The sequence below is a fragment of the Phasianus colchicus genome, chromosome 10 (assembly GCF_987193195.1).
Source record: "Phasianus colchicus chromosome 10, bPhaCol1.hap1.1, whole genome shotgun sequence".
NCBI classification, from domain to species: domain Eukaryota; kingdom Metazoa; phylum Chordata; class Aves; order Galliformes; family Phasianidae; genus Phasianus; species Phasianus colchicus.
Genome location: NC_143445.1, coordinates 23,710,186 through 23,731,663, shown reverse-complemented (window position 1 = coordinate 23,731,663; position 21,478 = coordinate 23,710,186). Strand labels below are relative to the sequence as shown.

At 44.5% G+C, this 21,478-nt stretch overlaps 1 protein-coding gene and 1 long non-coding RNA gene across 7 annotated transcripts in view; one reads left to right on the top strand and one right to left on the bottom strand.

The window, feature by feature from the left end:
* LOC116243396 (calcium-activated potassium channel subunit beta-2) overlaps positions 1-21,478 on the bottom strand; it is a 114,951-nt gene that overhangs the window by 36,435 nt on the left and 57,038 nt on the right. The window contains exon 1 of one of the 6 annotated variants that reach the window (XM_090147745.1): positions 2,846-4,720. The exons of 3 other annotated variants lie outside the window; for them this stretch is intronic. Coding sequence is in view for 1 of the 3 variants with exons in the window: in XM_090147742.1 (XP_090003868.1) it covers positions 1,415-1,464 (50 nt within the window). In the remaining 2 variants the exon portion in view is untranslated. Of the gene's footprint in view, positions 1-1,414; positions 2,574-2,845; positions 4,721-21,478 lie in introns of those variants that run through there. 2 more of the 6 variants (XM_090147746.1, XM_090147742.1) reach the window with 2 other exon arrangements.
* LOC149916670 (uncharacterized) overlaps positions 1-21,478 on the top strand; it is a 39,457-nt gene that overhangs the window by 3,752 nt on the left and 14,227 nt on the right. The window lies entirely within an intron of this gene.

Sequence of the window (21,478 nt, the reverse complement as noted above, 5' to 3'; positions counted from 1 at the left end):
AAAAAAAGACAGTTTTCAAAGCTTGCTACATCTCCAGTGGGGAGGGCTGCTGTTCAATTCAAACAAGCCTGGTAAGGAAGCTAATTGCTGAGAACAGTGGGATCTTCCAAAGCTCTAATTAGAGGTGATTTTAGATCTCTGCAAGAGCAGGAAGCCTCTGTTGCTCACATACCGGTGAGCAAGACCACCTTACAGCTGGGAGTGCAGCTGGCCTCTTCTAGCAATGGGCATGGCTCTGCTGAGCAAATGGGGAGTTCAGTGGACAGGAACCGGATAGAAACTTGGCCATGATTCCTCCTGCACCCCTGCAGTGTGGCTGGGATATTTCTGAGCATGAAGTGGCACAAAGCTTGAGCACAGTGCTGGGTAAAGTCAGCAGGATTGGGACCCAGCCCAGAACATCAGTGTGTGCTTGAAGCACCAGGGTTACAGTCTGGCTGTGTTGGGGAATATCAGTAGTCCAGTATCAAGAATAAGTTTTATCTAAAGCACAGAGTTAAAAGTTATTTCCATCTTGCTTCATTTCTGGTGAGACGCCTACTGAAAGCAGCCAAACATTACTCCCAGCACCATTTACCTGTGAGCGGGCACAAACAAGTGAGTCTGCGGCCATGTGGGAGCCAGAGGGAGTTCTGCCACAAAGTTCAACTGTCACTAAAATAATTCCTGTAGAATTGCATTTCTGCTATTGCACTGTAATCTCTCTGCTGTAGACTTCTAGCTTAAATGCACATTAAAGTCTGGGGTCACGCCACCTGGCAGTGAGTTAATGGGCCATAGAGTGGCTGCTGCTGTGCTGCCTCTCCTCCATTAAGAGGCAATGTTGCTGAAAGTGGTTGGTGTGCCCCAATTAATGGGGCTCATGGCTTGCCCCTGCACAAGGGAGGATGCTTGTTGCATTTAAACAAGATATTAACCCAAGAGGCACTCCAGAGCTTCTATATCCAAAAAGGAGACTGAATGGGAGTGGAAATCCTGATGTGCCCTTATGGATTGCTTTGGGGAATCATGGACTCCTGTCCCATTTCTGCATGGGGCACTGCTCCTGCCTTACCCCAGAGAATATTACAGGCATCAGTACTCACATCTGTGACCTCTGGATGAACATGCAAAACCCAGAAGGCTCCTTTTTACCAACACCCTTTTGCTGGCAAAGCATGCACCATCTGGTTGCTGGTATAATTATACACCAAATGATTCTTAATACAAAGAAGAAAAATGATGAGTCTCTGAACACATGCACTACTCCAGCCTGCTTAGCTGCTTTGGGCTTTTGGTAGCAGCCTGCAAGGCTCAGTGCTATCCGGCACCCTGATGCTTGGCATGCAAAGAGGCACAGAGAGAGAGTGATTTCTCTGGCTCACTGTAAAGAGTAAAAAAAAAAAAAAAAAAGATGGAAATAAGAGACATTTACCAGCTGTGGTGGTGGGAAGGGTGCTGAGGCCTTCTGCTTTCCTTTCCCATCGTTGTGCTGCTTTTCTCTCTGGGGCCCCATGTTGCAAATCCTACACTCCCATCTGGAGAGCACTGGCTGCAAGCTCCCTCCAGAGCCCGTTGACGCAATCTGGGTCATTCAGGGAAGGTTGTTGGAAAGGATCCTGCGCATCCCTGTGGTGCTGGTGCTGGGATTTGCCTTCCATGATGTGTGAGGGTCTGGGCTGGTCCCATCCCAAATCCAGCTCTCAGCCTGCTGCAGCTCTGGACTCCCACAGTGCCCACTGGGAGGCCAGCTGAGAATTGGATGTGATGTCTCCACTCCAGGGACATAGGAGGTACCTTGTGGGATCCACCTAAGTGCTTTTTTTGGATGGAGAGAAGTCAATGGCTGAAGCTACTGCAGTAGCACTGAGGAGCAGAGCCTGGCTTCCCTGTCCAGGAGCTGCCAGTGAATAAGGGGATTTCTAAAAGGCAGTGACTCCTTCCTAGGGAAGGCAGGATTTCTTGAGGTGGGACTGAGTGGATTACTATTACTGCTAGGAGCTAATCTGTACGGCTGCTTTGTGGGATTCCCTAGTGCCTGCATTTCGTACTTGCAACAGAGGATAAATGTGCAGAGAATTTCTGATTTCAGAAAGGCTATGCAAAAGCCTGCGGAGATGCAGAGCAAGAGACATCAGTTTGTTTGTATTTTAGCTGTGTGTGCAACAATCTCTTCCATTCCATGGTTTAGCACTGAGGGACCAAACGAGCACCACAGCTCAGTGGTACCTTACTCTAGGTTTTTACACATTATGTTAGTGTACCTAACATTGTTTGCAGCATGTACTGTTTGCAACAAATCCAACTCCAGAGCCATTGCTGAGGTGCTTGTCTGCCTCCTGCTCACCACCCACATTCCCATGCAGAGGCAGCTGCTCCTCCACCCCCACGCAGTCCTCAGCCCACATTCACTCCCCCGTTCTCTGACCAGCTTGAGGGTCACTATTGCTGGTGCTGCTCCCAGCCTCAGTGCATTCAGGAGTATTTTGCTTATTATGTGAGAGGCCCAAAGTGCTTTCTAGCAATAATGTTACAACATGCGTTGCTAAAATATTACCACAAACCTTTAACTACACCATGAATGCTACCAGCTGCAACTTCCTCAGCTGATCAAGTGCAACTTAAATCTTTTAGCAGCTCTTGAACTAGTTTGCATAAACATCCTTCAGTCCCTTGACCAGCCTGGCTCATGCCTCTGCCTGGCAGACAAAAGTGCTCCAGGAAATCCTTTTGGGAGCCTCGCTTAGCAACCAAGCCTGAGTTCACTCTAGCTTTAACTACCCCCATGTGGCTCTGCCCAGAAGCCTGCCTTCCTGATGCGGTCCCCACCTCTGATGCCCCACAGCAGTCACCCTGCTGTACCCACCTTTACCTTGCCAGCAGCAGTGCCTAAAATGCAGATCTCAATGTGGTTGGAGGATTTTCCCCATCATCTACGTGCTCCTGTGATTTCCACTCCTGGTGGGCAGGAGGCTTCCATGGAGCTCTTGGTGCATATCCAGTTACTTCTCCCTGCTCTTGTTGTTCCTGGGTTGTTTGGAATGCTTTGTGTTTCAGTAGAGGTAACGCCAGTGTTCAGTGATTTCTCAGCATCAATCCATCAGAAGGAAGCAGGTGAGCAGACTGTCTCAATGAACCCAGCCTTGAGAAGCAGAGTTTATTCTGCCTGTGCTTTACTTCCCGATGCTCCTTGGTACCCCCGTGCTTACAGGTGTTCCTCTTTCCACCTGCTCTGCTTGGGCTCCTCATATGCCCCCAGGGCATGGTGCTCACTGCAGGCAGAGCCTTTGCTCTCACTTCTTTCTTGAAAGAAAACTGCAGGGATTGGGCAGAAAATCCAGTTTGCAGCAGAGTCTGGTGGTGGGGCAGTCCCTGCCCTGATATCTTCTTGTGGTTCCACTTTTTTTCTCAGAAATGCCAGGGCTGTGATGGAACTGCCGTTTGGCTTCCACTCCTGTGCTTGCTCAACCCTGTGTATCCTTCCCTGTGTGACACTGGGGGCTTTCCAGCCCTCCCCTCTGTCACCTCCATCCGGGCTGCTCTGCCCTTGGATGGTGTTTGCTTTTCTGAGCCAGGTGTGTGCCAGATCACTCGCCTCGCGCTGCTCTCCTACTCAATGCACTTGCTGTTTGCTCCTACTACAGGAATGAAAGCTGCTTTTCCTGGCAGAAGGAATGCACGATCTGCAGTTGAGATAGAATCTTTTTCCCTCTGTTTGTTACATGAGGTCTCATGAATTAAGAAGCTCCAACCCGTCTAGACCTTATACCAGTCAGTCTGATTCATCAGCGAATCTCCTTGGAAACACGCTGTTCCTCTCTGATTTGTTACAAACATCTCTCCTAATTTGAAGATGAAATACAGTGAGAGCAGAAAGAGGAGCTATACCATGTAGATACCTCATACAGAACCACGTGCCTTGTGTGCACTGATGTGTGTGGGAAGCAGCCTCTCCATGCTGTGGCACAGGTGGGAAGGGACTGCCCTGTCCTTGTCCTTTCTCCCAGGACAGGGTGACTGTGCAGGAAGACGGTCCTAAATGAGTGCCACTAAACTGCCTCCAGTTCCTTTTACAGGGTAAATCAGGACTCAAAACAAACTCCTTTGTTTTTGTGGGACAGATCTGTGGCATCTCTCATGTCTGGGTAGAAGTGGCCCAGGATCATGCCTTCTGTTCCAGCCGTGCTCAGATTTGTCTGAAATCTATGAATGCACTGCCCCTATGAGCACAGTCTCAAGTGCTCAAAGCTTGATTTGCTGAGTAATCTGGGCTGCAGTGAGCAGCTGCTGATAAATGAGGGTTAAGGCAATCAAGCTCATTTCCAATGCAATCAATCCATGTCAGGAACATGAACTCTTTCTGGCTAATTGAAGCTTTTGCAGATAGTCTAAGTGATGGTAATAAAGGACTGACTCCTAGAGTAGGGGGAGCCCCTGGGCTGGGGGTGACACCTATTTGCCCTGCTTCCATGAGGCTGAAGTGACACAGGAAGATGGGCGTCCCACTGTGTCACCTGGCCCATAGTGAAATACAGGGGGAAGTCTCTTCTCCACCTCCTTCTCACCTTTTTGCTTTCTATGTGGAGCTTAAAGGAAAAGCAAAGCTGTGATGCTTTCAGATCTCAATGCTGGTGTCTGTTGGCAGGAGGGAGGAGAAACAGGGAACAGCATCAGCAGAGCATCTTCTGGTAGAAGGCACCAGCATAGGAGCTGTGCTCTGTTCTGCACAGCTTCAGCAAGTAACTTTTATGAATTAGATCTTCTAAGATAAAAGCTTTGTTACTGCAAAGCAATGAGCTCTCCACACTCTCAGTAGTACAAATTGGCTTCATTTATACTGGGAAGATACAGGCTTATTGTTTTTAGTCTGTTTCTGTAGCACCAGGAATTCTTAATGTGATAATCAGTGTAACTGAGTAAATGAGAGTACAGAGTTGCAGTGCTCTCAATGGGTGATGATGTCAAGCTGTAATGCTACTGGAGGTCTGTGGGCTTTGCACAGGTGACAACAAGAAGGTGCAGGAGTGACACCTGCAGCCCTGGTCCAGCCCTTCCCTGTGCATTTCTCTGTGCCCAGAGCTGCTCTGCCACATTAGTAGAGGGCTTCTCCTTCTTGCAGCCTTGCACAAGTTACTACAGAGCAGTTTGGCCATTAAATGAAGTTGCTTTAACATATGCAATCAGTATGCAAAACCTGCATTTGTGTGCTGCAATCAAGGGGTTCTGTGCTTGGAGAGGGGGCTGAAGCCAGAGCTGGAGGCATGGCTGTAGTGACGTGTGCTCTGTAGTGTTCACACTCATCAGGAAATTGCTTACATTACAAAGCAATTATCATGGTTTAAAATTCCAATAGCATTTTGAAGGTGTTTGTGCCAGGGGGCTTCCATTTGCAGAGAGGTTTTTATTGCACCAGCTTGCCTAATGACTTTACTGTTTGAACCACACTGAGGTGTTTTAGAAGCCAGTTTGTGATTTTTTTGTTGGAAAAACTCTGTAGAACACTTGCTCCGTTGCAGGCTGCTATACTGAAGTCCCTTTATGCTCTGTGTAGATTTAATTGGGTAGAGCCCCGTACATCGTTTTCTACTCCCCTTCTTAATTGTTGGCAGCATGGCACTCAGCTGGAGCACAGCATGTCACTGTCCTATTACCAAGCCCAGCAGCCTCTCCAGGAACAGCAGTCACTTCTGCAGGACATTTTCACTCACTGGCTTGAGTGGGAAGGGTGAACGATGTCCATAAGCTGCTAAATAGCAAATGTGTTGATGGAGATGCTGGTGTTTGGGGATATCGTGCAAGGTGAAGGCACTGCTGCTCCCTAGGACCCATTGCCAGTGCTGAGGATGGGTCCCAGATACTGCCCCAGCCCCAGTGTAGCCCAGGAGGGCTGAGAAGTGAATTGTGACCTCCTGGAGGGGGTGGTTCAGACATTATTCAGTAAGAGAGGAACTTCCTACAGAGAACAATCATGGAATCATTAAGGCTGGAAAAGACCACTAAGATGATTTAGTCCAATGGCCAACCCACCCCCACCATACCTCTTAACTGTGTCCCTCAGGGCCACATTTTCTCAGTTCATGAAAACTTCCAGACCTGACAATATAATACTTCATAGGACTGCTACAGTTCCCTTAAACAACATCATGAGATTTATCATCATGCAAATTTATTGTATACGCAACACATACCAAAGTGCACCCATAATTACCATAGTAACCACGATCACAGCTTTCCTATGTAGGATTTCAACTGTTGGATTACCACATCAGTGATAGTACCCCATCCATACATGTCCTAGCATAAAGCCCATACTCTTCTGGCAACCAGTTTTGTTTCTAGATGTCACTACTTGACATATAAACACTCACCAAACCTTGATTAATCTTGTAACATATTCTTCACTATACATATGATTCTGTGATGTCTTTCAGGTCATGTGAAATTCTGTTTGCAATCCCTTTTATAAATAATAATACAAAACACTTGCTGCTAAATCTAGCTGTCAGCAAACAAATGCCAAGGAGCAAAATGATTATTACTGTTATTTGCTCTATTCCAAAATCCATTAATTTGCCTGTTGTGGTGTTAAGTAATGAACGCTTCTGCAGCAAGGTCACCATTCCATTTACATCACAGCTATCTCATCTCTTGTACAATACTCGGAGCCTATTTCTTGCTCAGAGCAATATATTTTGTTAAGATAATTTTCCTTTGTTTTCTTACAGATTCTTACAGATTGCAAGAAAACAATTGTAAATTGTAGTGTATGACTATAGAGATTGCTTGTGTGACATCTCTTCTTAAATTCGATGCATAATTATAAAATAAAAAGCAGAAAAGCATATATTGCTACCTTAATACACCTCACTTTCTTTGAACAGAAGGACGTGCTGCTGTTATTTACATGACAACACAGGCTTAGCTGAGCTTTGTGGAATTTTGCAGTCTCTGACACACACTCAGTACAGGCAATGCAATGGTGGAAATAATATGAAAGAAAATGATTTGGTTCAAGTCAAAAAGACTAATGCAAGTAGTAAAACCGAGATGAGATGAAAGCAAGAATTACTGAGATAAATATCTGAGATGGAACCTGCAGGAAAGGTTCACTGCAGCTGCAGATGAGTGTCAGCTGGGTTAATTTGCAAGGTGGTAGGTGTCTTAAGAACAGGTGATGCTGAAGGAAAGATCTCGTGTCCTTGGGCTGGGTCTGTTTATGGAGCTGAGCCCCCCCAGGTATTCTTGGAGCATTCCTGATTTGGTGCAGCGGTGACTTTGGCATTTGTGTTTAAGGGTTGTTACACAAACCTGCCCCCCCAGCTAGTAGCATGAGTGCAGCTTGGACTGAATGGCTGTACAGTGCTTCATCTGCTTGAGCAGCTCTGGCCTCACCACTGGCACGTCCTCTAGGCCACCTTCTCCCCATGTTGGCTTTTTCCACCTCTCTTGGTGGGCTTCTCAGCCCTCCTGCCCAGGGGCCAGGGGGTGAGTGCTGCTCTTCCGTGCAGATAGAAAGCCTTCTGGGTGATGCAAAGTGCTTGGCTCAAGGTCACTATGTGCAGCTTTGAAATCACTTGATAAACACTTCATTCCAGCAAATAACATGCTCTGGGCTGTGATCTTATCCTGTAAATGAATCTGAGATACATCCCTCCTCTTTCGTTCTAGTCTGGTAGTGTATTTTGCCCACACTAAATAAGAAGTGGAAAATCATTAACTTTCCCTTCTGATATATGTTTTTAATTTCCTCATTCATAATGAGTTCATTGCTGCAGCAGCAGGGGTGAAATATGTTGTACTACTGGAATTTCTTTGCAATTCAGCATTAATTAATGTCCACTTCTAACACAGTGTTAACAGTAATGAGCCTAATCTTTCAGAGGCCACTGTGGGGAAATTCAGCCTTTTTTTTTTCTAGCAAGTTGTCAGAAATACAGTGAAAATTGTGTCTTAGCCTTTCTTTAAAGCTTCTTGGGATTTTGAAGGGCTGCTGGGTAGTTAAGCATAGTGGCCTTGTTCTCTGACCCTATGCCATGTAATGAGATTCTGGTCTACCTTGCCAGAATTAGCTCCATCCTGGTGCACGATACTACTGAACTTGTGTGCAACCTCAGTTTTGGAGGTTTTCTTGGACTGCTGAATAAGCTGCTGTGGGAGCCTGTGGAACCAGCAGTATGTGCTGTATTGCAGGGGGCTGAGCCAGTCTTATGGTTTCAGAGGAGGGCTGTGCATCCATCCTGTTTCACTGACCTTCCATCAGTAAAGTTTCTTGCTTTTGTTTCTGTATCCAACTTGGAACATGAGTAGAAATTTCAGTCAGTTAAAACATGAACAATGAAAAATAGGAATTAGTGCACCCTGGGGGCAATGATGTAACCCTCTCTATATGGCATTGAACTTGTTAGGACTGAGAAGGACTAAGTACAAACCCAAGGGCAGCAAAGGCGCTTGAGTTAATAGCACATCATAGCACTTTAAAATGGGCTTTGCAGAAAACTTGAAACCTCTTTGCTACACTTGCAGACAAATGTAGCCCTGATTAATGACTTTTTTTTTCACCAAAGCTCCCAATTGCATCTGTCTGTGCTGAATTAATATGCAGAAGTTTATATGAAATGATTTGCTTAGAGGTCTTAATGAATTTGGTTATCAGAGAGGCCTTTCTAATAAAGATAATAGACGTCAGCAGAGCTGGCAGCATTTTTACTGAGGCAATTTTTCATTGAGTCTGGAGTAAATGTTCTCTGATAAATCTTGTCAGTGCTGTCACTCTCAGTCTAATGGCAGAAACAGCCTTTTAGCTCACAGAACAGCAGAGCTATTCAGTGGCTTGTGGGTTCCGGCACCACACTTGTGTGTTCTCCAGCCTTTCCTGTCTTGCTAATCCCTCTGCTGCTAATTCATCAACTTAGAACATAAGAGAGGTTGTCTCCATGGGAGTCTCAGCCTCTGCTGTTCAGACTTTTATGACAGATGCTGCCAGCTCTCCATGTAGAATGTGAGGGGCATGCTGTACTTCACCTGGCTGCCTTGTCATAGATGCATAGGCAGAATTCACGTTCTTAAAGCACCTGAACAGTCTGTTTTCTGTCTTTCTTTCCTCTTCAAAAAAACTTCTGAATCAGATTTCTTCTGGCCTTCACAGCCAGGTGTAGTCCTGAATCTACCTGAGGTCTAAAAGAGAAACCATGCTTTGTGTTTCTTGCAAATAATAGCTTCATACAGCAGGCTCGTTCATCATCAGGGATGCTGAGCTGCCAGCCAGCTGTGTATCACTTGAGCACTGCAGTCCGTCTCATTGAGGCATTCACAGCCTGGGGCTGAGTCCACAGCTGTGATGGCTGTGTGCTATCGTGATGGCAATGACCTTGTTTTCTCAGCTAGGTGTGAAGCTGCCACTGTCTAATGTAGGATGTGTACCTTGCACGCTGGGACAAGTGAGGAGTTTGGAAAAAGCCTTTGCCTGGTGCCAGGAGTGCCCTAGTAGGTGTAGGATCCAAGTGCACTTTGTGAGCCCTCTGACAGGTGGTGGGAGGTTTGTTTGCTTTAAAATTCTTTTAAACTCTCTACTGCTGATCTTACATGCCACCAAACTCCAGTGTCTGTAGCAGAGAAAATATAATCATAGACTCATTAAGGTTGGAAAGGTTAGAAAAGACCTCTCAGATCATCTGTTTGCCTAACACCAATATTGACCATTGACCACAACCCTCAGTGCCATGTTTCCACAGTTCTGGAACACCTCCAGGGTCGGTAACTCCACCACTCCCTGGGCAGCCTGTGCCAATGCATTACTGCTACTTCAGAGAGGGATTTTTTCCTAATACCTAAAATGAAGCCTCTTGATGAGTTGGTTAGCATTTGTGAAGTTCTGAAAGAAAGAAACCGAGAACTGAATAAATGTTGTACAGCTGAGTGAGAGCTCTGTATCAACCAGATCTAACAGTGACTTTGGATAAGTCCTTGGGTGATGTGAACTGGCTCTTATTGCGAGTGGAGAAAATAAAGCTGAAGCAGTTTATACCAGCTGAATACCTGGTCATTATATCTAATGTTGTAAAAGCTGCTGTGGAAGCACAGGCTAAAATGGCTATTCATCTTTGATCCTTCATTAGTACAGGAATCTCAAGTAATCTCTAAGAGCAGGGCTAGGGAGAGCTCAGTTTTATCTACAGTCCCCTAAACACTGTTTGCAAAATGCTTCAGCTCAAAGGGGACAGCATGGCATGGGAAGCCACGCACGGAAGTGTCCTTTGTGCAGACACCAGGACCCCTCTGCTTCCCTGACTGTTAGGAGAAAAGGCAAAACGGTGAATGCTGTGGTTTGCCTACCAAAGCCTTGCTCTTTGAGAGTCCGCTCTGATTCTGATCTCTCGTATAACATTGGAAAAGGATGGATTCAGTGGAGATTGGGGTGCTTTTATGGTGGATGGAAAGCTATTTTCTTCCTTCTCAACTCATAGTAATAATTATGTGTATTTTCAGAAGTCCTGTAGAAAAACTACTTTCCTCCCTCCAAACTACTTAGTGCACTGGTTATCTCGGAGACTGCAGGAAATGTTTGCTCTGTCTTGCTTGTCCTTTTCCCAACAATGCACACGCACAAAAGCCAATTTGGAAACGTTTATGCATTTTGATTGACAATAGAAATTTTTGCTTTGAATTTTGGCAAAGAGTTTATGCTCCCCAGAATGCTTTTCAGTTAACTCTCATTTCATTTGCATGACTAAACAGTGGTTCTGCATTGCTTCATTACAAAAGATTTGCAGAGCTCCAAATGTGTTTCAATGCTGGGGAAAAAAATACCAGCAAATCAAACTGCAGTGTATGGTTAAATTGCTCCAAAATAAAAAAATTCAATAGCAACAGTTCCTTTTATCCCTTCAAATTTAGCCCTGGGTGATATGAAATGAGGAAGCTTCAAGGCCCTGTGAAGAATCTGGGTGTGGATGGTGGAAACGAGAGATGTTGTCTTTCAAGAAATAATCCTGGTTTCTGCCAGCACAATAATGCAAAATGCTGATGATTCACTACCACATCAAATGTATTGCCATGAATTATTTAGCAAATCTAATTGAATGTTAATTTTGCTATTGGAGATAAGTAGCCATTGAGCTTAGAGTGAAAAATCAATTTATATGTGTCATAGTTCTGCTATCCCTTGAACTTGCTTGGGCATATCCACGGTGCTGCCTCTTTGTGCTGCAGCTTTATGTTCCACAGGCATTGGTTTGGCTGGGGAAGTCCAGAAGCCCTAAGCCTCTGAAATTCTACACCCAGGAGGCTGTAAACCTCTCTGACCTTGCAGACTAGGGAATATCTCCACTATTTTTTGTCCTTTTTGGAGCACTCAAGCGCCTTTGGGCAGTGTGACCGGTCCCTGGTTCAGGAGGGATGGGGTTTGCTGCTGAGCTGTGTCATAAAGGAGCCAGAGCACCCTGGGGCTGGAAATGCTCTGCAAATGCTTGGAAACAGCACAAAGAGGCTATGCAGGGTAGATTTGGACTATCAAGGTCAGCATTGCCCACTGAAGGATTAGGTAGGATCAAGTAATTAAGGAAAAGGATAATTTATACCAGATTTCCCTGCAGGCAGAGTAGATGACAGTTTTCTGTTGCCAGTGCTTCTATGTCTGTGTTTTTTGTGTGCAGAAACACAGGAAGGGGAAGAACTGGTATCAGGTTGCTCAAGTGTGGTGCTGCTGTGTCGTGGGGATGATGATGATGTTGCTGAACCTCCTCGCTGTTGAATTTACTTGTGTCAATCTAAGCCTCCTCTGCTTGAGTTGAATAACTTAAAAATAGCAGAACAAGTGGCATCCTTAGGGATGCTCAAGCTCAGGTCTCAGCTCTGTGGCCTGACCTAATTGACTCCATAGCTCATGTAACCCAAGTGTTTGTGTGGTGTGGCTGGAGCTGCAGGCTGGTGGATCCTGCTGCTCTGTGGGAAGAGCTGAATCATAGAATCACTCAGGTTGAAAAAGGCCTCTAAGATCATCTAGTCCAATTGTCCACCTTCCAGCAATACTGCTGGCGTTCCCTGTTGTGTTTGCTCTTGAGAGCCAGAATGTCTTTCCCTTGGAATATACATCTGGATGACAAATAATTGCAGCCGAAGGTAAATTGACCAATCGAGGATTATTTGCTACAAAATTATCCACTTGGTCCATGAACAAATGGATCTGTGAATCGTTCTGGCTGGAGAAAGGAGGAGGAAGGCTTCTGTCAGGGAAGCTGTCATCCCATTTCTGTTTCGAAGCGAACAAAATGCTGCTTCAGTACTTTTAAAATTAAACTCTTGGACTGCTCTGAAATGGTTTTCTGGTTCAAAAATGTGCCTAACTTTTGAAAAGCTAGATTTTAATACTTTAAAAGGACTTGAAATAAAGTGCTAGTTTCATCATTTACATGAAAGTTGTCCTTTTCAGGTCAACCTCAACTAGATTTTTTTTCTCTCTGGTCTTCCCCAACCATCAGACTGGAAATGTCAATATTTGCCAGTCTCCATAAGAGATACTAGATGCTCAACAAATGGGATCATTGGTCTCCTAAAATCAGTGTGGCTGCTGCTGGAACAGTTTGCACCAGGGAACCTTGCTGGGCTTTGGGGTACAGTGTGTTGTACTTGAACACAGAACCACATTGCTCTTCCTGACACAGCAGCTCTGATGCCAAGGAAGCAGAGCCTGAGTGCACTGATGCTTGTGGTTGCAATATAGATATCAAAGGATGATTCCCTCATTGTTCTTGCTTTTATTGCTGACACTGCAAGTTGTTCAGCTGCAGCATCTGGAGCCATTTAGCTGTGTGCAAGAGAAGATTTCTGGGTATATACTAAAAGGGCTGTGTGTTGGTGTGCTTTCCTCCCTGCTCCCATGCTCATTTTGCACAACATGGGATGCTTGTCATCTCCCCTGCTGTTTAAGCATTGTCTCTTTAAAATTTTTCCTGTAGGTTCAAATTTGTCTTTTCCTCTTTTGGAAAGGCAGGGTGCACACTCACAACCTTTGAGATCTGCACCTGAAAGACAGAAGCAGCTTATCTGATTGCATTTGATTTGGCCTCCGCTAAGAAGCTCGTAGTCCCTCTGCTGTGGCATCTTGCTCAGAAATAATGTTATCAGATTAGCATAATCAAAGTGGGAATGGCTCCTAAAACCCTGGTAGAGATAAAGCAGTGTAATCAGATGCAGCATGCCTGTCTTCTTGCACATGGGATGGGCTGTGATAGATGGTCACCCCAGCACAGGCAGATAAGAAACACTTGAGGTAAGGGGAAGAAAATGGAAGATATTTCCCACTGTCTGTTTGTAGTAGTTTGTATAGTGCTGCAAATTAAACTCTATATTATTTTTTTAGCCTGTGTTGTGGCCAGCCATAGCATTCAAAAGCAGTTATGACTTAGCACTGTTTTTATGCACTCCCTTTCTTGTTTTTTATGCCACTTTACAGCTGTATGAGGCTTTGAGGTTGCAGCCGAGCAAGGAGATGCCAGCAGGAATGTGATGGGTGTGGGAAATGCCATGGCATCTCTTCCATCCTAGCTGGATTTCCATTATGAATGTTCTGTTCTTGCAGACAAGTGCATGGACAGCAAACAGCCCAACTTGCAGCATTGCCGCTCAGCACTGGCTACGTGTCTGTCCTTCTGCTCTGAAGTTTGTCCTGGTGCCCCTGTTTGGAGAAAGTGTGCCCTCTGTTATGATAAATAACAGATGGCTGAGGTTTTGAATGTACCTTGGGCATGCTGGAATAAACTGGTCTGTGTACACGTGTTCCATGTGCAGGAATGACCCCAAGAGACAATCTGATCCCAGCACTGAGGGATTACAGCTGTGTATCCATGCAGTGCCACACAGACTACTGCTGCACTTCATTGTGAGGGACCTTCTGTAGCGATCAATGGGGCAGCCAGAGGCACACTCACTGTACTCTCGTTAATTTTACGTGGTGAAGAACTGACACCGGGAATGGTGGTAAAGCTGATCTTGAGGTGAAAGCAGTAACACTATAGAGCAGGTCAGAAGCTTTGGGAGCTGCACACAGGCATCCAAAAGCAGAATTGAATAGTGTTGCCAGCTGGCATAGAACACGACATGGGTTAGATCAGCAAAATGCTGCCAGGAGGAAGGCCAGGTACAGCTAGGTCCTATGCTATCAGCCAGTGGCCACAGCACCTTCTGCCTGCCTTGGGTGGAAGGGTTTCCTTCTGCCCACCCAGGAGAAATGCACTGCTTTGTGTTGTTGCTTTCTCTGTGCCATACTCTCTCCCTGTAGCATGAGTGCTGGAGGCAAACTTTAACTGTACAGAAGCATAATAGCTATTGAGCAGTACATAGTGTCTTTGTACACATTAGTGGCACTGTTGATGTAACACTGCTTAGCTCTCCTGTGATTACAGCAGATTCAGCAAGACAATGATGTTCTCACTGGCAAAGCAGCCTTTTTGAGATGTGGTTCAAGAGGTCATCAGTGGAAGGAGGGGGAATGCATCTATAAGTGAGGGTGCAGTTCTTTCTGCTGCCTGGTGTGGCATGGTGAAGCAGAAATGCTAAATTGAGTGGGGAAGTATTTTTCTGCACATCTGGAATGTCAGATCCCCTTGGAAGGACCAAGGAGAGCAGAACTGGAAAAGGAGAGTCAAAAAACTGCAAGCAGAGCCCCGTTCCCAGGTCTTGTAGACCCAGGTGATTAGCGTGGAGCTGAAGAACCAATCTGGAGCTGGAGCTCCAGGAAATCAATCCACGGGAGTTTGTGTATTGATCTGTTTGGAGGCATTAACCTGAGGAATTTCTCCATCTACACTTGTTTTCATTTGGGTGCGTGTTCTCAGGGATTGATTTTCTTAAGATCTGAGCATTGAATTAGATGTTTTTCTGGATGTACTGTTTCAAAGTCTGCTTTTGTAAGGAGGCATCAGCTGGGATTTCACCTAATTTGACTTTGTTATTGAGATTCTCAGGCAGTAAGCAGGAGGCTTGTGACTGCACTTTTCCCTGTAGCCCCTGAAAGAGCAGAGAGCTCCGCTATCTGTAAGGCTTAATCATGTTCTCCCCCCCGTGCAATGGGAAAAGAATGAGGGGAGACTTAAATAATGCTGTGCAGGAGTAGGTCATATGACTCAATATGGGGAGAATTCCTGCCACAGTGAAATCTGGTGACTTCTTAACAGGCGAAGACACTCAAGACTCATCTTTTCTTAAGAAAAGTCACATGCATAGGTAAAGGAAGTGTCTGTGTGTGTGTATGCATGTATGTCATACCCAGACTGTGTTTGTGTCTTTTGGCTGTGGAGAATGGAGCCTTAAATAGGAGGGAAACTAAGTGGCACTGTATTGTGCCATTTGGGTTGGAGGAGGAGGAGGAGGAGGAAGAAGAGGAAAAAAAAAAAAAGAAAAAAAAAACCTTTTCTAGGGGAGAAAAGGAAGTCAAGGGCTACAGCAGAGGACTGCAAGAAGGCTTCCCTGTTGTCTCTGCTCAGTGATGATGCAGCCTATTTCCCAGCAGGCCCTGTCTGGGTGCAGCCCTGCCTGCCCTTTGCTGTGCCAAAAGCCCCTAGAATGAACAGAATGGGCACTCATAAAGCAGGTATTAACAGTGTTTTTCTTTCTGCTGGTCTGAGTTCAGGCACAGTGTGTCACCAAAAGCAGATAATAAATAGATGTGCAACACCTTTTGAAATGCTAACTTCCCCTGAAAAGTCTGTTTCGTGACTATTTCTAAGCAACACAAAGCACCTTCCTAGACAGTCTGCTCCCTTCTCTCTTTTTTTAATAAGCAAGAAGCATAGCATATGGCTGGAAAGAATGTGACAAATACCTTCATATTCACACAGCTTAGGAAAGCAGGGACATGGCAGAACTTCAAGGAAGCTCAGTTTCTAAGTACAGAGATGCTCAGAGAAGGAAAAGCTGGGAGCAGCTGGGTCTCAGGCAGGGGACTGCCTCTCCCTCCTGCTCCCATCTTTTCCCCATGGACTGGAAGTGGCTGTGCCTTTCCAGGGGATGTTTTATTTCTAAAATAGTTGCAAGAGCAGCTGAAAGCCCAGGTTTCTGCTGTGCCAGGCTCTGTTTAACACAATGTGCACTTGCTTTCCCCAGCTGCATTTTCCCTGTGCTCTTCTGAAGTCGGGTTTGCTGCTGAACTCCTTGTGTGGGTACACTGTGACCCATTTCAGTTCAAATGAACTAGGTTAGCTAAAGCGATGCAGAATGTAGGTCCTTGGCTGTTTTGCCTCACTTTGAGTGAAATCCATTGGCCACAGATCCCTCGGCTGATGCAAGTCAATGCACCTCCTTTGACTTTGGAGGTTTGTATCTTCATTCCAGCTGCAGATCTTGCATGGCATCTGCTACGATTTATCCTGCATGGTATTTATTTTAATAGCCTGATAAAACTGTTATCCTCGAGGGGAGATGGAGGCTGGTAGCTGTATGCTTAGCACAAATCTGCACCCGTGTAGATTCCATAAGTATTTGCTTCAAAGATGTAAACACCACATTACCCAATTAAAGGAGTGTCCTTAATAATTTATCAGGCAATTAAAGTATTCATTGCCCTTTATCCCAGGGAGCTCCACCAGTGATATACTATCTGAACTTGAGTTAAAATGTGATAATAAATGAACAACTATGCAGTGTATCAACCATAATGAGAACATTAAGGCAATGAAGGGTGGTTTGTAAAAAATACAGTACATAACACAGATAGTGGAGCTAACTTAATTTCTAGAAAGATCACTCGTCTTGGATTGGGGCATAGAGGGAGATGGCTGCGGAAGAAATCTCAGGAATACATTCTAGGGAAAATTTACTCGTTGTGAAGTCAGAGATGGAAAAGGTCTGTCTCCCTAGTTGTTATTAATAAGCCTCTGAGACTGGGGTGAGAAAGGGAAATGAGCCGCTGAACGAGGGATCGTAGCAGGAGCTGTGTTTCAGCTCAGCTCTGGCTGCTCATCATAGCACGGTATCACTTTGTCCTTCTATAATGGAAAACATGAAAGCAAAGGGGAAAGGAAAAGAAAAAAAGCAAATGCTTTTGTGACTAATTGTGGCCTAACAGTTTGAAAATGACCCAAGAGGTTATGGGTCCAACTCAGAGAGTTCTAATCTGATACAGACACTTCACAGCTCTTCTGGAAATCCCAGTCACTGCTATAGAAATGCTGGGACTGCCCCAGGGCTCCTGTTGGTGCTGTTAGTCCTGCTGCTGGTGGTACCTGGGGCGCTGAATGTACACCCAAAGGTGATATTCATACACAGTTGAGAAGTGTTGAACTGGGCATGAAGAAGGGATGATATCCCCATCTTTCATGTTTAAATCATATCTTCAGGCAGGTGAGGGGACTAAGGGCCACTGCTGCTACTTTTCAAGGATAGTTCTTGTGCTGTCCAATTCTAGGTATGAAAAAGGATGAGATGGAAGTGAATGCAGATAAGAATATATTGATTCCCCAGTTAGGCAGCCACAAGCAATTTGCTTTAATGGAAAAACCTAAATAAGACTTGTGCTCCAAATTGGGATGGACTTCACAGATACAATGATTTTGACTGTATGCATGAATGTGGCATGCTTTGGAAATGGGTTCTGCCATACCTCTTTTAGTGGGTGAATTCTTGATTATTTCATGGTGACAAATTATTTGTTGGTTAAGAAAGAACTACAGTATTTCAGGCAATGTTACATGCTTTCTGATTTATTTGTCCTTCATAGACCTGTTTAATACCTGTGGAAACTTCAGTCGTTAATACTGAAGGTTTAGCATAACACCATTATCTGAAATCATGCATATTACATCAAAAGAAGTCAAATGACCAAAGGTATGTTTTGGAGACATTTGCAAGGGCAAGAAGTACATGGGCTCTATTCCTACACTGTTACCAAACTGCTCTGCAACATTGGATGCTTTGTGCTATTATTATTCCTCCTTTGCTTATTTGGTTTCCTGTGAACTCTTTGGAGAATGAACAGCTGCTTGCAGCAAGATTGTGCAGTGCTCAGTGCTATATGGCAACTCGTAACAATAGTAGAGTGATTGGATAGTGAGCATTATATTAACTAATTTGGAGTGGATTATATTGACTAGAACAGTGTACTTGAATGCAAGGCTCATTTTCTCCCCACTACTTGCAGTACATTAGCTCTGTTTATTTATATTGCTATGCTTTCCCCTTAATGTGATATGAAGGAGAGTCAGCGTCCTGCTATGAACTCACCAAAGGTTTTGGGGTGAGGATCCGCTCCCTACCAGATATGAGAAAGCTTTTATAGTTATTGACAGCCTCTGGAAGAAGCTTCTTCAGACCTATGTGTGGCTCTGCCACCTTCCCAGTAGCATTGGTGCTGGCATCCCTTTCTTGGTGGAGCAGACTGGGGAGCTGGGCACTTCTTCACAAATTCTTGTCCTAGTCTACATGGTAAGCACTCCTATAGGGGTAAAATAGCTTGGTTTGCTAGGTCACTTCAGAATCAAATTTTTCACTGAATGAATTTAAGGACAAAAGAATACACTTCAAATAAGATCATGAGCCATAAAAAATAAAAGCAAAATATGCCTTTAATGTGATACTTAAAGATTCTTTGTTGTTGGTTTAACTCAGCCGGCTTTTTAAGTTATTTGTTCTAAGCTAAAGTGGGCATCTTCCTCTTCTATCTTAAGAAAGGCACGGAGAATATCCTTATTTCCTTCATTTGTGTAGCCTGCATGTCCTTGCCTTTCCCTCTTACCTTCTGCACTTGTTCTCTTTCTTTTGCAACTGAGCACTTGGATGCTATTCAGCCCACTGGGGGACTACAGCTGTTCTTTCGCTCTTCATCATTCTGGTCATTTGGCTGACATTTCAATTGCATACTTAAACTTCCTCGTTCCTGGTTTCAGTCTGATTTCTTTGCAACCTTTTGTAGACAGAGCAGTACAACCTTTTGTATCGTTATGAGACAAAAGCAAATGTCCGTGCTTCTTAGAACAGTCATAACTACTTTTTCTTGACCTATTAAGATAGTTAAATGAGAAACAGCTTGTGTGGTTTTCTGATGCCCTGCTGCTGTAAAGGTTATGGGAGCTGCTGAAGGTCCCTCTGCAGCTATATACTGCCACTATTTTCTTTATATGAATGCTATCACTTGGCATAAAATTTAGAAGAAGACCTGAAACAAAGCCAAAGACCCAATCTCCCATCCTCAGCAACTTAGGAGAAATGTGCAGTTCTAAATGTACTGTGAAAATACTTGATTTGTGACTAATTTCTAGGAAGAAAAATTACTGCCTTGCAAAAACTGCAAGAATTTCAGTATCATATAAGATGCATTGCTTTTGGTGACCATTTGAATCCTCCTTGTGTCATATAATTTATGTTAATTAAATGCTGATAGTATCTGAAGAAGCATATTGATGGAAGATGTATTCGAGATACTATCATTAATTCATCACTCAGTAGCTAGTGCGTGAAATAATACGTTCTGAGACTTTGATTTAGGACATTTCACTTTTGATATTACTGAGCTGTCTCTTTCCAATAGAAATAACCCTTTGCCATTTTTCTGGAAAACAAAACAAAATCAAAGATCTCCTTGAAATCAGCTGAGTTGAATATTAATTGTGCACTTCCAGGCCTATCGTGCATGCTGATCACAGTTGCCCAGGCAGATGGACAATAAATCATTGATTTTTAAAGTAACAACATTCAAGTATGGAGGAGAACTTTTAAACTCAACAGCATGTGCCATATTGCAGCCCTAGTTTAAGTTTCAGCAAGTATAAAGACATGGCAGTCTTCCTGGAAGTTCAGCAAAACTAAGCTTTGTGCCTAAATCCTCACCAGACCTCAGGCGACAAGAGAGCCTGTAGGTGGTCTTGGACAGTGGAAAATAACTGGGAAAGCACAGGGGATGGTTTCCCACAATTTTACCAGTGTTGGAATTGGTTTTATTCACTGGACGTTTACAGATGACCTATACTTTAGAAGTGCATGTGGGGAACCAGCAGTGCCCCACAACTTAGCTGTTTCCAGTATGCTGAACTTCATTGGCAGAAGGGAGAGAGCCTGATATCCAGAACTTGCTGTTTTTTATTAAAGGTTTTCCCTGCCACTTGCAGCTGTAGCCATTAGGTTTGCTGTTACCAAGAGGAAGGGCTGACACCTTGATAATTCCTCAGCTGTGGAACAGGGGAGGTTGAATATCAGATGTGGGAAGATGATGGTGAGAGATTCTAATGTGCAGTTCTCACTGACTCCATAATGCCTCTAAAAGAGAATTGTTGTTTTCATGGGAATACATAAAATTAGGTCCTGAACAGCCTGTGCAGGTTTAAAGGTGCTCACCCAAGGCTTACAGCTTCCACCGCTCTGTAAGAGCATCATTGATTCAGGAGCTGGGGAAACGCTGCTGTTGACAAACCCAGTTAATGCATGGGGACTTCCATGCGTTCCCCTTCACTGCCTGGAGCCCTAGGCATGAGTTGGAAACAATGGAGAAACCTAATGATGAGCTTCTCTCTGGCAATTACAAATGTAATGGGGAAGGAAGTGGAGTAAGCAGTGAAAACAGAGGTGAAATTTCACGACTGACTGAAGCTGAGCTAACTGTGGGAACTTGCTGAAGCTGCCCCATCCTCTATTCCCAGATGTGTGGCTTTTGTTCCACCAGTACCACCGTGTGGGTGGCAAGCTGAATTGTTCACAGAGTTATGGGGTTAGTTTTCAGGTGCAGCAGTGAGCTGAAGTTAGGAGGAGATGCTTTTGCTGAAGATGAAGAAAAACTGTATCATTGCCAAACTGAGCTGTACAACTGAAGTTATAATGCGACGTGACAGCAGGATATGCGTGCGCAGGTGCCAGCTCCAGCATGCCTCTTTGACAGGACTGATTCGAGCCCTGATGGATCACTTGTGATTTTCTTTCATCTGTTCAGATGCTTCAACAGATTTGTTAAAAATTGCCTCTGTTTGACCCATTAATGGAAAATTAGGTACAAGGATCAGCTCTGTGCCAATGCTAATGAATTCTGTGAGTAGAAAATAGAGAAATGCCCTAGGAGCCAAACTGGACTTTCAGCTTGGACTTGTTGTTTCCTAATCTCCAGATCTGCAAAGAATAGGTTTGCTCTGATTGTTACCAAAGAAGATTGTTTTTTAGCTCAGAGATGTGCAGTGCTTCTTGGTGTTGCCAGCCTTACAGCCTAAAGTTACAACAGTGTCCTTCTGCTCCTGTTCCCTTAAGGAGTGTGGAAAGTCTGTAGGAAGATGCTTAGTCTCAATAGCAGGATAGCTTCAGAAGAATTAATTGGCTCCCCATGTGTGCAGACTGTTGAGATGAAAGCACTCAGATTCTGTTTTTTTCCCTTAGTTCCTGCCATCCTTGTCAATATTCTGCTAATTTTCAAAAGATGAAAAAGGTAAGAAGTCAAACCAGTGCAGTGCTGAACCAAAGGAGGTAGCAGGAATGTGCCAGCAGGGCAAGAGGATGTGGTCACTTGTTGCCTCAGTTCTTCATGGCTTGTCAT